Genomic DNA, 20,729 nt, shown 5'->3' with positions numbered 1-20,729 from the left:
GGGAAAACTTGTCCCTAGGAGGGGCTCAGGGAGAGCCAGCCTGGCCGTTTAATTTACCTGGTTGTTTTCTCTCCTCATTAGGGATAGACTTTTGATAAAGTCGTGTATTTAGAGTTTCCAAGTAACACCATCCCTGGGACTGAGAGCGTTCATCTGACTGCAAACAGTGTCTCTCTGTCTCCGTGCGTCTCTCCGGGTCTCTGTCTGGGTGTATGTGTGTCTCTCTCTTTCTTTCCCCCACCCCTCTTTTCCTCTTTAATGTGGCTGTTTCCTCTCCTCCCCGCTTCCCTGGGCTCCTGTGGCCAGCTCTTACAGTGAGGGGACTGTTCCTTTTAGCCCCTCCCTCCAAAATATGAAATGAAAACCATGACCGTGTCAGTGGGTGAGGGTGGCCCCCTGGGCAGCTGGGTAGTGCCCAAGCCCCTTTCAGGCCACACTCGGGAGAGACTCAGTCCCCACTCTTGGAGCCTGATCTTCAGTCAGTTTCCTCTAACTCCCCCCCCCTTTTCCAGAGGGTAGAGAAGGGGGTGGACTACTCAGAAATTCCTCAGGAATCCCTTTGACCTCTCTTCTCTCAGTGACATGTCCCCTGGGGGAGGGAACTGGGGGGTGGGGGGACTTTTCACTTCTTACCCCCCATCTTCTTGAGTCTCTACAGGGTGAAATGAGAGAGAAGGGACTAGAAGACACGAAAGCCAGAATTATTACAGGCAGAGAAAGAAGAAAGTTCTCAGCCACCCCCAAATGAGATTGTTTTCTGAAACCTTCAGGAATCTGAGAGCATGAGAACCGGTTTGAGATGTGAGCGGCTGGGACCTGTTGTAAAAGGAGCCGGCCCTGGATGTGAGTTTGGGAATGTGAGGTGTGCATTCACTGGGGTGTGTGAGCGTGCGTGTGCATGACTCAGGGGTGTGTGTGTGTGTGTGTGTGTGTGTGTGTGTGTGCACGCACGCGCACAGGGCTCCTGTGAGAGGAAAAAGGAAGCGGGGCAATGTGCATTTTATTTTCATTGGAGAAGTAAAGACGTGGAATGGCTTGGTCCAGTGCCTTATACTGATGTGGGGGAAGGGAATGGATGGCTTCAGACCCTCTTGAGAAGATGGAGGTGGAGGAGCTTGCCGCCTGAACTCACCTCAGCCCCTGATCCCTGAGTGTCAGGGTGTGGACCTCCTTTGATGTCCTGTACCCCTAGCACATGACCGCTTATAAGAAAGAGTCCCTGTCAGGGCTGGCAACTGTGGAGCTGCTCTGAGGCTGGTAGTGCCGGCAAGAGGCCCCAACCTGGGGACAGCCTCTTCAGGCTCCGCTATAAGACAGGATCTGGAAAGAGAGAGACTGCTGGTCTTTCGGGGCAGGGTGGAGTGATACAACTGACAACCCAGGGATGTTTGAGGGGTAAAGGAACTAGTCACCTGGGCTAGGAGGGGACCTGGACCCTCCACCTCTCCCCCAATGGTCCCTCTGTCACCAGACTGGCTGCTGTCCTCCTACGCCCACATATCACTAGCCCCAAATGGCATGGGGTGGGGAGTATGGTGACAGTAGGTTTAGGTATATGCAGACAGAGATTAAGGATTGGAGCTTCTGAGGAAGTCATTGAAATTCTCTTCCTCTCTTATAAAATGGACTAGAGTATCAGTAGGGTCTCTTTCAGCTCTGAGATTCTGCACATCTCATGAAATCCTTCCTGCTGAAGGCAGAAGACACTATAGCAAGCCTCAGTCCTGGAGCCGCCTCCCCAGGCTCCTGGATCTCAGGCCCTCTTTTCCCTGGGCCCTGCCCCACTGCTGCCTGCCTAAGTCTGTGTCGCTCAGCTACTCTTCCCTTCTTCCCCCAGCCCAGTTTCCTGGGGCCCCCAAAACCTGAAAGTTCTTGCTCTGTCCTTAAGTGGGGTACTTCCCCCTGGAAATAGCCTCTGCAGAACAAGTGTTTCTGTGTGTGTGAACTTGTGAGCTTCCAACAGCGTTGGGAAGTGGAGCTTAAGTGTTTGTGTTCTGGGAACTGAATGCTATCTGGGTGAGGTCCCAGGGCCTTGCTCCCACACTATATATTCTCAGCTCAAAGACTAGCTCTCTGCTTTCTGCTCCAACCTAGACATCTCCCTTTACAGACCGAGGCACTGTTTTCTAGTTGCCACCAGATGCTTCGATTTGGCCCCACAGGCGGATGATGGCTCTCACTCTTACCTATGGTTTCCCTGTGGCTGTAACCATAGCCCCAGAGAGCTGGGGGTTGGATTTCAGAGCCCCAGCCAGGGGCTGTCGAATCTGGTCACTGGTGACAAGCTGAGGAAAGACCTAGGCAGGAGCTGCTGGGCTGGAGGAAGATCCAAAATAAGGAACCAGATCTTAGGAATTCCTGGGTGAGCGTGGAGTGTCAGGCTCTGTGGGTCTGGGAGTGGGTGGGAGAAGGGGGACGCTTAAAGGGTAGACCCTGGGAAGCAGGTTTACAGAGAGGACGTTTTTACAAGTTTCTAATTATATTTATTTGGAGTTTTCCTCTGGCGGTTTGAAGCTGTTAACAGCAGGAACCTGTATCCCTGGTGTTTGTTTTTGTTTCTAACCAGCTGCTTGGCCCAGCACAGTGAATCCAAGGGCTGGAGACACCTGCCCACTGCCGCACTGCCCACCCCTTCCTCCCTGCAGCTCTGCCTGCGCCCACTGAGCTGCACCACTCAGCCCTTCCCTCCTCCCTGCTGCCCCATGCCCAGGCCTCGGAGCATCTTCGCGCGCCTGCTGTTGATTTCCCACCGTGCCGGGACATGGTTATGCAGGGCTGTTTGCTTCCTGCTGAGTCGGGTGGGAGGAGGCACCACACCCGTGCAGGCATGGGGTCCTCCCTCCGGTGTTTAAGACCCGGTGTCTGTGGGAGGCGGCACTGGATTGGGAGCACCAGTCCTGACTGCACTGGCTCTGCTCTTTCCCAACATGCACTCTCTGGGCTTGTTCCTCATCTGTACCATGAGAGGCGGGACCAGTTAAAGACCAAATGAAGTCATATGTGTAAGAAGTTTGCACCCCTAATGGAATCACACATCGTCATCTGCCATCATCGTTCTTTATGTTGTTATTCTTCCCATCAATTTAGAGAATAAGACTGATACTTACAAAGCTGGAACCTGTCTCTGCCCACTGCCTGCCTCCCTGCCCCTCCCTCTCCAGTGCTCTGTTCTTTCCTCCCCACCTCCTCTACCCCCTACCCCACCCATCCTCTAAAGGCCTCTGACTCAGGGTTGTTGGTTTAGTCCACACTGAGAGGGAGAAAGTTCTTGTCCATTTAAAGGTACATTCAAAGGAGCAAAGAGCTGGATTAGGGATAAGGCAGGACTTCAGAGAGAAATTCATCAGGACCCTGATGGGTGATGAGCCTCTCAGGTTCAGCCCCACTCCCTTCCAATCACCAAGCACCAGCTGCTTTTCTTGGCTCTTCAGTTGAACAGGCCAAGCTTGTGTAAGTGGGAAACGTACTTTTTTCAAAAGAAGAAAGTGCTTTCCCCCCCCTCCTTGGGGTCATCTGTGTGGTTTCCTGGACTCTCTCCGGGCATCCCTCACCCCTGTCTGGGCTTTGTCCAGGCTGAGGATGGGCCCAGCCTCCAGCTGAGGTGACAGAGTCTCAGCCCAGTTCCAAACCCGAGGACACATTGAGAAGCCAGAACTGGGAAGCCGGGTTCCCCCTATTGCCCTTTGGTCTGGAGGGAGAGCATGTGTGTGGGTTCGCAGGCACATGCTGCCCAGCTCTGTCGCAGCTGCTGTACAGCTTTCAAGGACTCAGAAGCCATGGCCTTGGGGAGCATACCTCTTCAGTAGGAAGATAATACACATAAACTACAAGTTAGGTGATGGCACAAGGTAGTGTAGAAGAGGCATCACAAGATAGAGATTGGTTAGGTGCCCAGAGAGCCTGGCAGGAAGGGGTTAAGAGAAAGAGTAGACCAGAGAAGGCTGGAACCGCCACTGTACCTTCCCTTCTAGTACCTTCCCTTCTCCGCAGTGGCACCTGAACTGGGTCCTCAATGATGGGTGAGATTTGGGTTGAAGGGGAGGAAAGTAGAGTGAGGTGGCACACCAGACATCCTGGGCTAACCTGGGGCCAGAAGGATGTCACAGCCGTGTGGGCACATGAGGACACCAGGCAGGCTGCTTTCGACCTTCTCACTGGGCCCAGCAAATTTGCCCATAACTCCCCCAGCCCCTGTGAGTGGTTAGGTAACGACTGTGGCAATGTAAAGGTGGGAGACTCTATCTAGGGGTGTCTGCTTATCCTGCTCAGCCTGCATTCCTGCTCATTTCCTTTTGTTGTTATTCCTGAGCTGGTCCGGGGCAAAATTTTGAAGTAGATGAAGTGTTTCCTCTGGGTTCCCCGTGCTTCCCTTTTGGGGTCCACTTCCCCATCCTCAGAAGGGAACCTTAGGACTGCCTGTGTTATCATAATCTGCCCTTTCTGTTGAGCCCTCTAACCCTCACACCCCACCCACGTCCTACCCCTCCTCCCTACATTTAGCTGAGTTTCTGGAGTGTTCCGCTAGGCACTGAAGCAAATCCACAGGACACGTAGGATGGCGCTGGGAAAAGCTGCTGCAGTGACAGGCCTGTGCTTTCATGCCAGGAGAGGGTGAGGCAGGGAGGTCATGGCTCATCTGTAGTGTCTGCAGCCGCCAGTCTCCCCCCGTTCAGCTTTTGATTCAGCCCAGTGCGTGGTGTGGGGGTGCAGGCATAAAAGGATAGCCTCCACAAAGAATTCTGGATGGCAGCCTTTCGGTGCCCAGCTGGCCTCTCACCCACTTCCCCTTCCTCCTTGGGCAGTTCCCAGCGAGGGGTGAGGTAGGCAGTAGAGCAGGTGTCTTCAGGGTTATGTCTCTCCCAGAGTCCCTGTTCATGCTTCCCCTGGTGCTGCATTTCCCCACACCAGGCCTGAAATGGGGCTCTGATAAGGGGAAGCGGGAGGAGACGGGTTCAGAAAGGATACTGGGGAGAGTGTTGGAGAGAAGGGCTAAAAATGGTGAACCTTTGTTGAGCACTTACTATGTGTCTGCACTGCCTTGCTAAGTACCTGATAAGTGGTAACTCGTGTGATGCTCATGGCAGCCCCACGAGGAGGTGCCATTATTACGATTCCCCTTTGCAGAGGAGGGAGCTGGAAAGTGCAGAGGCTGGCCCAGGACCAGGCTGCCATGGGTGGAGCTGGCGTTTGAACTGACATAGTATCACTCCAGAACCCCTTTTCTCAAACACTCTGTCACGTTGTTCTCAAACACACCTGCACCCTGAGAAAACAGGCTGAGATGGGGCTGTGCCCATGGCTGTTGGTGGGATCCCTGTACGGACAAATCGTGGGTGGGCCGCTGAGGGGCAAAGGAGGTCTGAAAGAACGACTGGCAAAAGGAGGAGACACTGGATATAATTTGGGGCCCTATTTCAGAGCTCTGTTTTAGGCCTGTTCTGCTTCAAAAGATTCCAGCCAAACAGTTGAAGGGTCACTTCCTCAGCAGTGACCAGACAAGTGAGGAAGGAGGGACATGCCCCACGAGATGGCTTTAAAGCCTTGGCAGTGCAACTCAGCAGTAGCTGTACGTGAGCTGAGGCAAACCGAGTTCCCTGGGACCAGGCACTCACCAAGAATAGGGCTGGCCAGGAAGAGCTTTGGGGAAGACAATTCTGAGCCAGATTTGGGAAGCTGGGCACAGAAGAGAAAAGAGGGCTGCATTTCCGATGTGGAGAATGTGATGTGTGTGAATGTGTTGAAAGAAGTAGAATGGTCAGTTGTTGTAGAGGTTGTAGACGGACTAGGAAGGAGAAAAAGTCTCCCAGAGCAGGAAGACTCTGCTGGAAAGGGAGAAGCATTGTGACCAGGGAGATGAGGGAGGCGGGTAGGATGGCAGGGAAAGCCCAGCTGCAGGAAAGATCCGAAGGCTCTGCCAGGGAACCTGGGTTGGCAGCAGTCAGCATCAGGGCCCCTCTCGTACTGGTGAACATTGAATTGGGAACAAAGGAAAGAGCCATGAGCCCAGACAGCCTGCTGCAGACCCTCGTGAAGCACCAGGTGATTCCGGGGCTGTACCTCTGGGATGGCCCTAGAGGAGGAGCTTCCAGATGAGTTCTAAGTCGCCCTTCGGGCTGTGGGGGGAGGGATAGAGAGACACAGAAGTGGCTCCAAGCAGGATGAACGGGGTGATTATTAGTCACTGGGATGGTCCAATGCCCCAGGCCTGCCCCTAAGATTCCCAAGGGAAGGGGTGACCATCCAACCTTCCTCCTCCAGGGACCCAAGAAGTACATATAAAACTAAGCCTAAAGCCATTCAAAGTTTGGAATTTGTTGTTACAAAATGTTTTTCCCCACCATGGACAGCATGTGTAAATGTGGGGACACAGAATAAGGACCAGCTCTAGGTGCCTTGTCTTTCTTTGCACATTTAACCACACTTGATATTTCCTCTTCTGTCTCACATTTATCCAACCTCCAAAACATAACTTGAATCCCACGTCTCAGGAAGATGTTTTGGTCCTCCCAGGCCCAGGGCATCCCTTTTGCAGAACTGCTGGAGCAGTGCCGTCCAATCGGACTTCCCGTGATGTGGGAAACGTCCCCATCTGCTGTCCACCGTGGTAGCCGTTAGCTATATGTGGCTATTGAGAACTTGGCCTGTGGCTAGTGCGACTGAGGAGCTGAATTTGAATTTAACAGCCACATGCGCCTAGAGGCTGCCGTCTTACACAGCACAGTGCCAAGCGTCCGTTGTCTGAATCAGTGATTTCATACTTACCATCTCAAGGTCCCATACACAGGGGACCTACTATGTACCAGACACTTGGTTAGGTTATTTTACACAAATTGTCTCATCACCTGTGCACAGCCTCTCATCAGGAGGTATCATCGTCCCCATTTTAAGGAGAAAGAAGTGAAAGAATCAGAAAAACCTCCCTAGAGAGTCGTAGAGCTGGACTTGAATCTGGGACTGACTGGTTCCAGAGCGGAGGCTCTTTCTATGATAGTCCATTTCTTAATACCATGTTCCCTTCATCAGTTGGACAAACTGATACTCCACGCAACCTCTTACTCTCTACAGAGGTCCCTCATACCTCTCTTATGAACTAGTCTGACCTGCTCCCTCTTCTCCGTTCTCTCACTTTGGAATGACTTCCGGGGGGGGGGGGCAGCAGGTAGACACCATGACTGCAGGGCCCGAGTGAGCTGGAGGAGAAGTGTGAATTCCGGCAATCAGAGTCACGGCCATGGTGGACTGCTGGACGGCAGCAGAAGAGTCCAAGAGAGCTGGAGGGTAGAGTGCAGAGTGGAGAAGAAGCCTGCAGGTTGCAGGCAGGATGTTTGGGGACATGCTTCCAAATTTCACGTCTCTTCTTAGCCCAGGACACCTCCTCAGTCCTGCCTCCCAACATACTTCTTGAAATATGAAAGCAGAGGACAGTTGACTGTTTCAAGCTGGGACTCACGGGTGTCTGTATATTTGGAATGATTACTGGTTCACTCATTCATTCAGTAAAAAACATGAAATACCCAAGGATTTGGATTCAATAAGTCAGCAATAAGGCCTGAGAATCTGCATTTTAACAAAAGCCAGGCAATTCCATGGTCCACAGATCGCACCTGGAAGTTAGTCTTGGTTTCAAATCTCCTTTCTTTTACTTGCACTTTGCTACTTGTACACTATCTGTGACTGGTTTGCCAATTCACAGCTAGAATAGTCTCTTCCTCCTGTGATCTTGCCTTTAGCAGAGATTCTCAAGCCTGGCTGCATACTAGACTCACCTGGGAGCTTTAGGACACTACTGATGGCCAGGACACTACTGATGGTCAGCCAGCTGGACTGGCTGACCAGAGGCCCTGGGGTGGTGCTTGGGTGTCTCCTGGGGGAGTTGACTCATGTGCAGCCAGGGTCGGGGACCCCCTCACCTCACCTCTAATGTCTCCGTGGCACTCAGCCACATCCTGCTTCGTGTTACTTGTGTCTCCTTTTGGGTGGGCTGAGTCACCTCGGAGCCTCCCCGGCATTTCACAAACACCGTACACATCATTTTCAACCAAATGAAACATTTCCCTCTATTTCAGTTCAGTTTTAGGGGCACCACAACCTTGCCCCAGAAGTTGGAGTCTTTTGCCCAAAGGCGATAAATGATTCTTGTTCCTCTGTCTGTTCTGAACCGTGCTCCATTGGCTCGATCTCGGCTGGCCTCTTCCTTTGGCACAGCTGTAAGAGAGGCATCTCATGTCAGAGTGAGGACCAGGAGAGACTGGAGCACCTGCCATTAGATGGAAGAGCTCAGGGTGTGGGCTGGATGGGCCTGCCTGAGTCAGCTGGAGAGCCAAGGGCTGCACTTAGCAGACTCACGGCGGCTGGGACCAGCCCCTGCCAGTTCCAGGTCCCTGGTGCTGACAGGGGCCGAGGGAAATTTTCCAGGATGGAACTTCTTTCCTGTAAAGATGTTGACACCATGTGGGCAAGTAGAAGTAGGCCTGGTCTCAAGCAAAATCGTGAAGCCGATGAGGATTCCTCAGATGCCCGTCTCCCTTCCTTCCTCCTTTAATTACCAGTGGATGTGCGGACCCTGCCTGTTTCCCAGGCGCCACTGTCCCCCTGCCTTTTGTCTCCCCCTCCCTCTAAGCTTGCTCCTAAGAAAGGTCAACTAATTTGCATTAAGTTGAATATTTCTAATCAAGTTAAGTGTGCTACCCAGCCTCAGGGTTTTTGTTTGTTTTTAAATCAAAGAGGAGTGTTTCAAATGATGGAATTTTAACTGTCATTGTGGATTAGTATTTTTGAGGGAAGTGGGGGTTCTTTCTGAATTCCTGAAATTACGGAGTTGGGCCCCTGCCTCTGGAGGGGTCACCGGCTCTACTTTAGAGGAGAGGGGATTTTGCCGTTGGGGAACTACCTTCAAGACACTCTTTGGGACGCGCCAACAGAGGGTCTCATGTACTCGCTCTGCCCCTGCCAGATGTGGATGAGTGTGTGGAGGGGACTGACAACTGCCACATTGATGCCATCTGCCAGAACACCCCACGGTCCTACAAGTGCATCTGCAAGTCTGGCTACACAGGGGATGGTAAACACTGCAAAGGTGAGGCTGGGAGGGCGTCTGGAGAAGGGGGACTGCGGAGAGGAGAAAACGCACCACTGCCCGCACATGGCCACACTACACTAAGGCCTGCAGTCCCCACTGGCATGGGGAGGGAGGTTGGGGGGGCAGTCTTTCTTCCCAGAGAGGACACCATTTTCTCATTTGCACAAAGGCACCATGTAGGCTAGCTGAGGGAGGCCCTGGTTGGAAGAGTTCACCACTAGACAAACCGGGCTCAGTGGGGGGACGAATGTCTGAGGTTCCCTGACATTGGAACCTCCGTCTTTAGACCCTTACACCATGCCCACTAAGGATGATAACAGACAATTTATCCCAGGGGAGATTTATACTGTAAACAAACACATCTTCCCCTCATAATTAAAGCAATGCAACAAATTAAAGCAGTGTTGAGATGTTATTTTAAATTTACAACCTTCAGTGTTGATAAGATTTCAGTGGACAAGGTACACTCGTTAATTCCAGGTGACGTTATAAATTGAAAAGTGATTTTCAATTTATATACCTAGCAGGAATCCTAAAGGGCATAATGCAAAATGGTTTGTAGGCTATGACAGTAACTAAACACACACACACACACACACACACACACACACACACACACACACACACGGTGATGTATTTCTTAAAACCACCCCAAGGCTGAGCCCTGGGGACGACAGAGCGGGGATCCGGGGGAGTCCAGCTGCCTCAGCCCCTCTCTACCCACAGATGTAGATGAGTGTGAACGAGAGGATAATGCAGGCTGTGTGCACGACTGTGTCAACATCCCTGGCAATTACCGATGTACCTGCTATGACGGATTCCACCTGGCACATGATGGACACAACTGTCTGGGTGAGCGAGGGAGAGGGGATGTGGGTGGGGGTGCTTTGTGGGGACGGAGGTGTTTTCAGCATTTCCCATTTCCCAGGCAAGGAGAGGAAAGTGACCAAAGAGCTGCATTCCCACAAAACAGAGAACAAGGTCAGCCTCCCCTTTAAGACTGGGTACTGAGGATGAGATAATCCTGCTGCTGGATGAAAAACATCAGAGGAGATGCTGCCAGAAAGTGCTCCCAGGGCAAGGGCCAGGAGATGACAGCAGTGGGTTTAGCCCCCGGGGTGGAGCGTGGTGGCAAGGTGATTTGGCTGCAGACAGATTCTGGCTCTGCTGCTCACCAGCTGTGGGGCCTTGGGCAAATTAGCTATCTCTGGGAATCCCAGCTTCCTCATCTCTAAAGTGGGGATGGTAATATCCCACTCAAAGGGCTTCTGGGCGAATCACCATGAGAACATGTACAAAGAGCTCTGTACCATCCTTAGCACATCGTAGGTGCTCAATTAACAGGAGGAATGTTATCCATGCCACTGCTGCTTCCCTGTGCCCTGGGGGCCTTTGACCCTTAAACTCTGGTTTTCTCCCAGCTCTTTCTGCAGTCTCCACGCTCACCCTCTCCTCACTTCTGAGACCTCAATCTGACCTGATCTCGTTTGACCTGGGAGCTGGATCAGAGAGGGAACTAAACTCGACTTTGGTTGAATTTACTGGGACCATGTTAGATTTTTTTCCCCCAAGTAGAAAAAGCCCATAGTAGAAAAGGATTTGTGATGTGAACCCAGGGGTCCTTCCCCAAACTCTTTCTCTCTGGTGCCAAAACAGACATAGGAGACTGGAAGAACAGAAGACCAGGAAAGGAAGAGAAGCAAGAGGAATGATGCCCAGAAAAGCAGGCTAGGCTGTTCTCCTCCCCTCCACCTGACCAAACAGATCAATTCTCTGAGGTCCAATCGGCCTAGGAGAGCCTTCTTACTACAGAGCTGCCTCTAAACTCTGTCACATTCCATCCTTGGGCCAGCCTATAGGTTTCCACTCCCGCCCCAGGCCTCTAAACCCCGATTCCTGCTGGGCCCTTACCCACAGCCCTGGCACCCTCTCTTACCACTGTAGCTACCAGGGAAGGACCTCACTTCTCATCTGCCCAGTCCCCTGTGAGGGCCTCTTTGGGAACTGCTTTGGAAAGAGAAGCTATGACTCTTGGACCAGGACAGAGAGCTGCCTACAGGACCTCAAACATCAGCCTTTGAGTTCTTTGGTTGTCTTTGACCTCTCTAGGCCCCCAATTCTCATCAAGTCTTGTTTCCTTGTAAAACCAGCCAGAAGGATAAGAGAATGAGTAGGTATGGAAGGTGTCCGGGGCAGCAAGGCCTATCTAACGGTTGGGGTTCAAAGTCTCAACCCTACTTTTGCTTTTAGGGAAACTTTGAGTAAGTCATCCATGCCCCAGGCGGGCCTCAGTTTCCCCACTGATAATTGGAAGAACTTTTTGCTGCTAGAGTAGCAAAGTCACAAGGTTGCAATAGAAGGGAACAAAGAAGGATAGAAGGTAGAGTGGGGCGAGAGAAAGAAGACAGGGATGGGGAGAAGTGGGGAGTGTAGCAACAGAGAGGCAGGGACAGGAACGAGGCAAAGGTGGACCTCCTCAGCTTTCCTAACAGGTGCTTTTCTCGGGCAGGGGCCTGCTGGATCCAGGACCCTTGGCCCTTGGCCAGAAGGGGAAAGGTCAGGGTTTCAGGACTCAGCAAAGAGGATGGGAAGAGAAGGGCAGATGAAGCCCTCAGGAACTAGCCATTCCGTTTGGTGACCACTCTCCCTCATGCCTCCCCAGGCGAGGAAATCTGAGAAAGGCTGCGGACAGGAGAGGGCAATAGGTAGCACAGAGACAGTCAAGGCACTGACTGGGAGCTCCAGGATGAGCTTGGCTCTGGGAGGGACCTGGGGGTGGTGATTAGGGTGTGACATGGCAGCTCCCCCCAAGCCCTCCCTCCCAAGCTAGCAGACTTTGTTTTGTTAAACCAAAATAGGAGAGAGGCTAGGGAATACGGCAGCAAGCCCAGACATGGAGGGAAGGAAAGGAGGGCAGGGCTGTGGCCTGTCCACAGACATGGTCTCTGCCCCGCAAGGAGTTGAGGCTCGCTGCCTTTCTCCACCTACCCCTCCGACCTCAACACCATGGCCACAGTGGTCCCTGCACACGGCGCCGTTGCTCAGGTTCTCTGATTCCCTGGCTGCTCATCACAACCAGCTGCCTCCAGTTCCTCTCACCATGCAATCTCCATCCTTATCTTCATCTGGGGCCCCCTTGCTCTCTTGTTTGCTGATCCCCTCTGCCCTCAGACCCATTTTCAATAGGTTACGGAAAGGGGGGACATGTCTTCACCTAAGGGAGCCATGTTAATGTCCCTTCCCCACTGGTTAGCTCCCCAGCTCTGCCCTCCTAGGGCGGCCTCTTCACACGCAGTGGAACATGAGGTGATCCGTGGGTGAGAACTGCCTGGCCTCAGGCTGGGTGTGGGGTTGGGGACGTGGGGGAGGTGTGTGTGCTGGATTCTTCAGACTGCTCCCAGCGCTGGGGGCTAGAGTCTCAGGACACAACCTGGGCCCTGGTCTGCACCCCACGGCCTCACCACCCACTGTCCTGCACAGATGTGGACGAGTGTGCCGAGGGCAATGGTGGCTGCCAGCAGAGCTGTGTCAACATGATGGGCAGCTATGAGTGCCACTGCCGGGAAGGCTTCTTCCTCAGCGACAATCAGCACACCTGCATCCAGCGGCCAGAAGGTCAGCCCATGACCGGGGAGGGCCCCGCCCCCGCCCTGCACTCCCAGGCTTCTCCCTCCAGCCGCTCACCCCGCAGGTCTCAGCCTCCGCTCTCAACTCCACTAGCTCCTTCTTCTCTTGTCCCTCAGCTGGTCACATCCTAAGGGCTCCATGGACAGACGCTTTGTCTCAGAGCAAAGTCTGGGAGAATTCATTTGGGGTTGGAGTCAGTGTGGGATCGGGGCCACTACAGGGTGTCCTCTGTGTCCCGGTCATTCCTGATTGATTGTACATGGCTGAGCTCTAAGCTGCTGTGATCTGAGAGGGCCTCCCCAGTGCCTTATCCTTGGATCGGACCCGGGAAGCTCAGGCAGGAATAGTGGGGTGTGTGTTGTCTGTTTCTGTGGCTCCTCCCCCAGACGGTGACATTTCTCGTTCATCTTTGTATCTGCAGCACCTAATCTACTGCCCTGCACGTAGTGGGAGCTTATTAAATATTTGTTAAATAAGATCATATGATAATTATCTGTACCAATTCCTCCCCACTCACATCATGTTATTTTCTTCCCGGTTTCACTGTAAACTCTTTGAAGAAAGAGATTATGTCGTATATTTTATCTTACATATGGGTCCTTCCTCAGTCCAGCCAGTACCTACCTAGCACAGCGCTGGGCAGTTGTTAGACACTAGCTTTTGGTTGTTTGAAGGAGAGGGGACATGCAGGTGTTTGGGGCTGAGTAGCTCTGAGCTCTGCTCTTTAGCGCCCAGCTCTGTGGGCGGGACAGGGAGCCTGTGAGGGGAGACTCAGTCTCCAGTCCGTATGGCAGCCTCAGTGGAGTTCTCCCAGTTTCCTAGGCCCTGGCTCTCCCTTCTAGTCCCTCCTCTAGGCGTCCAGAAGAACAGAGCATTCACCCCGCTCCTCTTCCCTTTTAGAAGGAATGAACTGCATGAACAAGAACCATGGCTGTGCTCACATTTGCCGGGAGACTCCCAAAGGCGGCATCGCCTGTGAATGCCGCCCTGGCTTCGAGCTCACCAAGAACCAGCGGGACTGTAAATGTGAGCTACTCGGGGTGGCAGTGGGGAGAAAGGGAGACACAGAGGAGGGGTGTGGGGCCTGGGAAGCAGGAGGTGGGAGAACAGGGGGCTGGGAACCATGCTGCGGAGACTGTGGTACCCAGGGAGAAGCTAGCTGACAGGACTCCTCCCTCTTTGCACAGTGACGTGCAACTATGGTAACGGGGGCTGCCAGCACACGTGCGATGACACAGAGCAGGGTCCCCGGTGCGGCTGCCATGTCAAGTTTGTGCTCCACACGGACGGAAAGACATGCATCGGTGGGTGAGGCCAGTGGAGAACTCAGTCCACCTGTGGGGGGGAGGGGCCCTTGGGAACCAGGGGAGCGGGAGCACGTGGAGCCCAGGTGCTGGGCACAGGATGGCTAGTGAGCGAACTGAAGACCCACAATGCCAGGTCTAGTGAGGGGCAACTCTGAGGCCTGAAGGGCTCACCAGACCCTCTTCTCCCCCCCCCCACCCATTTGTTCCACTGCCCCCTGCAGGGAGACTCCCTACCCTCTTTATCCAGGATAAAGTGTTGCCAAAGCGAAAATAATTCGCAGAGGTGCTTGTTGACCAGGCTGTGGTTGACAAGGGGGAGGAGAGCTGGGGCAATTCAGGATTAAGCCTGACCAGAGGCCCTGGTTGACTAGTGTGGTGAGATGGGAACTGTCACAGCCCCTGTCCGCACTCCAGAACTAAGGGTGAGACAGGGTGCTCGTTCCTGGAACAGCCAGCCCTGAACTGACAAATGGGGTTTCCTGACTCCAGGTATCTTTTTTCTTTTTTATCCTTTCTCTCCTCGCTCTCTTCCTATAAATCCCCCTTCCACTCCCCTCACCCTAGCCCCACCCCATTTCCTTCTCTCTCCTCTCCTCCTGATTTCCTAAGCCTTACCTCACATATCTTCAGGTACCATAGATGAGTTTAATTCCCAATTCCCTAAGTCTTTAGGTCTTTCATGAAGGCCAATTACTGTGTGCTCACAGAGTGCTGAGAAAGATGATGGGATAGGCGTCCCCTTGGAGGAGTGGGAAATGAAAGGGAAGAGTTTAGGCAGGGGGGACCCTGTGCCTTGAGCCAGGCAGGGGGCGAGCTTGTTCTGTGGGCACAATATTTATGGATGGCCATTCATCTCGCGGGCTACTCTGTCATGCCGGGGAGGGGGAGGTCTGAATGCACGCACTCTGTGTCTATCAGAGACGTGACATTCAGCTTAAGAACCAGACTCTCCCCCGTCTCACTCCAGAGACCCCCTCCCCCGTGCAGAAAGCAGTCTTGCCCCCAGACACAAGAACAAGGCAGCCCATGAGGCTGTTAAAGGTGTCCCTCGGGGACCTGTTCCAGAGACTTGCACACTCAGTTCTAAAGTTCTCTAATTAAAATCTCACCTGCTACATGTTTCCCTCTGAACTAACTCTTCAGAGATCTTGGAACATTTTTAGATCTTCCTGTTGCCTTCCCTAGGCTGGTTGTTCCAGCTCCTTTCATTTTCCCCTCATAAATATAATTCTGCTTCCCAAACCTCCCACCATTCCCTGGATACACTCACATGTCCCCAGGGTCTCCCCAAAGACTGCATGCAGTCCCCAGGGAAAAGCCCGTGGATGTGGGGAGGGTCCCTCTCAGGTTTCTTTCTGTTCAGATGATCCTGGGCATGGCTGCTTTTGAAAATACCCCTATTCAGCTTGAGCTCTTCCCTAATGCAAGACCCATTCTACCTTCTAGGCCACTGCCAAGGGAGGTAGAAGAGAGCAAATGAGGCTGTTGGAAGGTTCACAGCTGTATTCTTTCCGGGTTCCTCTCCCTCTTCTCCCATAGAACTGATTTTACCTTGCCCTGCATCTCATTTTTCTCCCCAGCCCTGGTAGGAGGAAACGTCATGGTTCGGGGCCATCAAGATATTCAGATTTAGCGGAGAGACTGAGTGCAATGTAGTTTAGCGGAAAGGATGGGCACCCTTTGGGATTTGGCAGCTTCTAAGACTTGAGGTTGGATCACAGCTCTGCCTCTGGCATGCTGAGTGGTACTGGGCCTATGATTGCCCCTTTCTGAGACTCAGTTTCCCATCAGTCATTTGGTAGGACCCCAGCTTCTTTGAGGATACCAGGCAGGAGAAGGCTGGGGAGTGAAGTTTTGGAGTCTCAGGGCTCTTCCTGTGGGGCTAGTGGTTTGGGCCTGCAGGGTGGGGGAGGGGGCAGGGAAAAGGGCCGGGCACAGTGGGCCTCAGTGGCTCCTGCCCACATCTAAACAGCTTTTTTACAATGTCAAACAGGGGAAAGGCGGCTAGAGCAGCACATCCCCCCTCAGGCCGTTTCTAATGGTAAATATGTCTGCTCTCTCCACTTGCTCTCACTGGCTTGCTAGGGGAAGGGCTAACACATGGGGCCTCCCACTAACTGCATGCCCACTGGAGCCTGACTGAGCTCTAGCCTGCCAGCAGGGCTCCCCTGGCAGCCTGGGTACTGGGCCCACTGAGTGTCTCCTGCGTCCTCAAGAGCTGGCCCAGGAACCTTCATGTTGATTTTGTCTCTGATCCTGTCATCTCCTCTGCTGCTTGCTCCTTCCACCTTCTCCCTCATCCACCCTCTAACACCTCACCCCTTCCCAACCATCTGCCTCCCTCCCTCTCTCTGCCTCTGCACAGCTCGAGACCCAGCCAGCTCCACCTTACCCATCGTGTCCACTGGGCCACCTGAGATAGGGGTGGAGTAGGGTTAGATGCCATCCCCTCGTTGGGCTTCTTATCCGTATTAGCTCACACTCCCAGCGTCACTCACTCTTCTCTCCCACCATCATGGTGTAGAGCATGACATTTGAGTTCAGACAGAGCTGAGTTTGACTTCTGGCTCTGCCACCTTCTAACTGTATGACCTCAAGCAAGCTACTGTCCTCTCTGATCCTCAGTTTCCTCTTCTGTAAAATGGGCAGGACGATCCTCCCTTAGGGTTGCTGTGATTGAGATAGTGGGTACAGAGCATCTAGGAAGCTCCTGGCACAAAGCAAGCAGAGTAACTTGTAGTTTTAATACTGTGACCTGAAGAACAAAGGGTTGAGGCCATGCCATCCTGCTGTTCCAACTCTGCCCTGGTGAGCGCTGTGCTGTATGGGAGGGCAGCTATGCCCAGCCTTCTGTCCAAGCTGGGATGGACACTGAGCCAGCTCTGCTGCCCCCATCCTGGATCCCTCAGAATCTACCTAAATTCTGAGGGCACAGGATCTTGGCACAGGATCTTGGTTCCCTTCTCCCTGCTCCAGGGCTTGGCGGACCTCTTCTTATGCTAAGAACAGCTGGGCTGGAGCCTGAACTCAAAGTTCCCTCCCTGCCCAGTTTCCTTCCCAGGTCTGAGGGAACCTCAGGAGACTGAGGTGGGAGTGGCACATAGGAGATCCCACGGTGGCTGCTCCCAAACCTGGGCATTTCAGGACCCGGATGTGAGCAGGGTCCCAGAGGCAGAGCTGGCCCTTCTTCTGCTGCCCTTGCCTTGCTGGTCTCCTCAGTGACAAGAGCGTTGGGCTGGAGTTTTCGGAATCAGACATTCCAGATGATAGTACTGGCTGGTGCTTTTCTCAGTCCGTTGCCCTGACTGTTAGAACATCTCTCCTCTCTTCCCTAGTGGCGGCCTTGGGATTTTGTCTCTAATGGGAGAACTCTAGATCCCTGGAGGATGGCCCTTACCTCCTCCTCTTGAGCTGATGGTTATTCCCTGGGCTCACCTGACACTCTCCAGCTGCATTTTATACATGGTTTTCTCCTGCTCTGAATTCAGAAAATAGGGAGTGACCCATCCACACCCTACTTCTCTGATCTCTCGGCAAAGGGAACATTTACCGGTCAGGAGAGGGAGCAACAGAAGAGACTTAGTTCTGAGGTTCTTTTTCACCTACCTTCTTACACCCTTCCTTCTCTGATCCTTCTGCTTTTGCCCCCACCCTCCCACCCCCCTCCCAGGACCAATCTCCCCATTAGGAAAGTAAAGCAACAGAACAGCCAGCTTATTTACCTCCATCTGGTACTGAAAGGAAGGCTCAGGAGGAGCAGGAGGTGGCCTGGAAGGGCCGGGAAATGACTAAGTATGTGCTATGTCCTCTGAGGACGAGCAGTCCATCCTGGAACGGGGATCTTTCTTAAGACAGCTGGGCAGGGAGGAAGAGGAATTGATGGCCGTCCCTCGCTGTCTTAGGAATCGCCACGCTCACTCCTCCCGAGTTTGTCCCACCAGGATCCCCCCACCCACCAGAGATGGGGGGGTGGAAAGAGGCGGGAACTGCTGTCTGTCCCTCCTTGCTCCCTGGCAGCCGTGACTCCCATCCTCCCCGCGCCCTCCCCTCTCCACCGCCTCCACCCCCTCAGCACATTCCTGCCTGACAGCTCTGGCTTGTACCTGCCTCACTGCTGTCCACCTTGTTTCAATCAAGTAGGGGGCAGGGAACTGGACTGCTTGGCTGCACTGTGAGGGGATGGGGGCTGGGAGCCCGGCCTGATGCTCCTTCTGAAGTGCCGGGAGGCAGCTGAGGCCTTCCCTCAGCCTCTGTGCTGTGTGCTCAGCTACCCTACAGGTCTACAGGTCGGGACTCCTCCCGGCCTGTAACCTGGTTACCGTCCCCCGCCTCCCTTCTACACAGAGACCTGTGCTGTCAACAACGGGGGCTGTGACAGCAAGTGCCACGATGCAGCCACGGGCGTCCACTGCAGCTGCCCCGTGGGCTTCATGCTGCAGCCAGACAGGAAGACCTGCAAAGGTAAGGGCGGGAGGGGAAGGGGCTGGCGGGGGAGACGGGGTACCTGGCCCAGGACCACACCTCCTCCACCCCCGGGAGCCTATCCCGATTAGACAGAACTGAGGACAGAACTCGGGCTTGTCTCCTGTCCACCTTTCCCATCTCAGTTCAAGGCGCACAAAAGTCTGGCCAGTTCCTTGGAGTCCCCTGTCTTACACTATCTTATTTTCCCTACTTTCATTCCTGTCCCATACAGGTCCCTAACCCTCTTGGTTAATGAACATGGATGTAATGATGAACATACATTTGTCTCTGGGTCTAGAAGGATATTTGAGCCCTGTGTGTACACAAGGTCACAAGTGTATTCCATACCCTTCTTAACCCACATTCCCAAGACCTTCTCTGTGAAAAGACAGTACCAGTCAGAGGCAGAATAGGGTAGCAGTTGGGAGTGCTGATATTGGAGCCTGGCTACCAGGGTTCAGATCCCAGCTCCACCTCTTACTAGCTCTGGGATTCTGGGCAAGTTACTTAGTATCTCTGTGCCTCAGTTTCACCACAATAGTGGTGCTTGCCAAATGTTGTGAGGATTAAATGAGTTATATGTAAATTATAAAGTACTTAGAACAGTGCCTGATAAATGATAAACACTTGGTGTTAGCCATTAATATGGTATAATTTCCCACACAGTCCATTGTATTTCCCCTCTTTTAATTAGCCAGGTCTAGGCGGAAAGTGAGGGAGGGGAGGGAACAGGAGGGGAGGGAAAGGGAGGGTAGCCAAACTGAAAATGATTCATCAGGTCTGTGTTCCCTGGTCACAAGGAGTAGGGACTGGAAGGTCTGGGCTCATTCTTTGTGTCTTTTGGCCCAACAGCTGGCAGAGAGGACGGGGAGGGCTGGGGCAGCAGGTCAGACAGCAGAGTTGAGAGGTTCCCTGCTGGGAAGGGCTGTTGACAGGTATGCTAAGAGCGAAGTGGAAGGCTGCCCTCCCTGCCCCTCCCCCAAATAGGGGTGCGTAGCCTGCGTCCTGTCTGCCACCAGCTTGGGGAACTTGACCTCAGGAAGGAAGCCGCTCACCCCCGCCCCCCCTTCCCTTCCTAGTGCTGAAAGCTGCCTCAGGCCTGAGTCTCTCCAGACCTCTCCCAGTCCAGCCCCCTGCCTGGCCCACACCCCTCCCCCATCAGCTACCCAGCCGCACTGGCTCTTCTGGAGGTCCTCCCTGCCTGGCCTATCTCCCAGCTTCTCCTCTCTGAAGGGCTGCTCCTTTGAATCTCCACGTCTCTGTGCCACCTCCTCACCCACCCTCCTGGGCTCCTGTGACAGGCAGGAATGGGGAGCAGGAAAGGGATAAACCTTCTCCACCAGCCTTTTGGGGGAAGGGCCAGCAGCAGCAGAGTAAAGGACAGGACTAGCCCTGTAGGTCAAATGCCCACTTACTTCCTGCTCCAGGCAACCGCCCCCCCCTCCCCCCCGGGGCCTGACTGGTTCCCACACGTCCCCTTCTAAGAGGACTGTCTGAGGAAAGGTGTTAGTAATGGCACAGATCCCTGAACAGGGAAGAAACAGAGCTGGGAGAGAGAGTTGGAAGGGACAGGCTCAGGGGTCTCCTTGATTTTCCGTCTGTGATGGCGTGAGTTGGTATCTTTCTTTGTCCCCAGCCTTCAGCCTTACCTTTGATTTCCTCTACTTTGTCCTGCTTCCTCAGACATAGACGAGTGCCGCTTGAACAATGGGGGCTGTGACCACATTTGCCGCAACACAGTGGGCAGCTTTGAGTGCAGCTGCAAGAAGGGCTATAAGCTCCTCATCAATGAGAGGAACTGCCAGGGTGAGCAGACGGGCGATGAGACAGCCATGGAGCGGTTCTTGGGGCAGGAGAGCTTCACAAAGGCCAGACTCTGAGAAACTCAAGACACTGGAAGTTTCCATAAGCAGCGTGGTCTGCAAATGAGCAAACGTCTGCCTTCTTGGTGGCCCTGCTCTGCACGGGGGCACATGCGGCGTGGCAAGGAGGGCGGGATGGATTTCGCCCCAATGCGTACCCTTGGCAGGGTCTGCCTAACCACACATATGCATAGTGGGCCTGACCCACAGGCATCAGCTCTCACAGTTGCTGATCAAAGGGCTCCAAGTGGAGGGGCACAGGGGTGGGTGGGAATGGCCGAATTGCTGATCCTAGGGCTGGGCCGTGAGTAGGGGCTTTCAGTTTAAGGGGGAGAGCCAAGGCCCCTTCACCTGAAAGGGTGTCCCAGGGTCAAGTTCCCCGAGACAGAT

General features: G+C 53.6%; 1 protein-coding gene across 1 annotated transcript in view; it reads left to right on the top strand.

Moving 5' to 3' along the window:
• The window catches only part of SCUBE3 (signal peptide, CUB domain and EGF like domain containing 3), a gene marked incomplete at its 5' end in the record, with an annotated part of 33,640 nt that overhangs the window by 2,845 nt on the left and 10,066 nt on the right, over nt 1–20,729 (top strand). The window contains 8 exons of the mRNA XM_081039619.1: nt 8,954–9,076; nt 9,806–9,931; nt 12,560–12,694; nt 13,607–13,732; nt 13,894–14,010; nt 16,007–16,054; nt 18,358–18,474; nt 20,161–20,283. Of these exons, the coding sequence (XP_080895745.1) occupies nt 8,954–9,076; nt 9,806–9,931; nt 12,560–12,694; nt 13,607–13,732; nt 13,894–14,010; nt 16,007–16,054; nt 18,358–18,474; nt 20,161–20,283 (915 nt within the window). The remainder of the gene's footprint in view (nt 1–8,953; nt 9,077–9,805; nt 9,932–12,559; nt 12,695–13,606; nt 13,733–13,893; nt 14,011–16,006; nt 16,055–18,357; nt 18,475–20,160; nt 20,284–20,729) is intronic.

Source organism: Rhinolophus hipposideros, assembly GCF_964194185.1.
Source record: "Rhinolophus hipposideros genome assembly, chromosome: 3".
Taxonomy (NCBI): domain Eukaryota; kingdom Metazoa; phylum Chordata; class Mammalia; order Chiroptera; family Rhinolophidae; genus Rhinolophus; species Rhinolophus hipposideros.
This window is presented reverse-complemented; position numbering and strand designations above follow the sequence as displayed.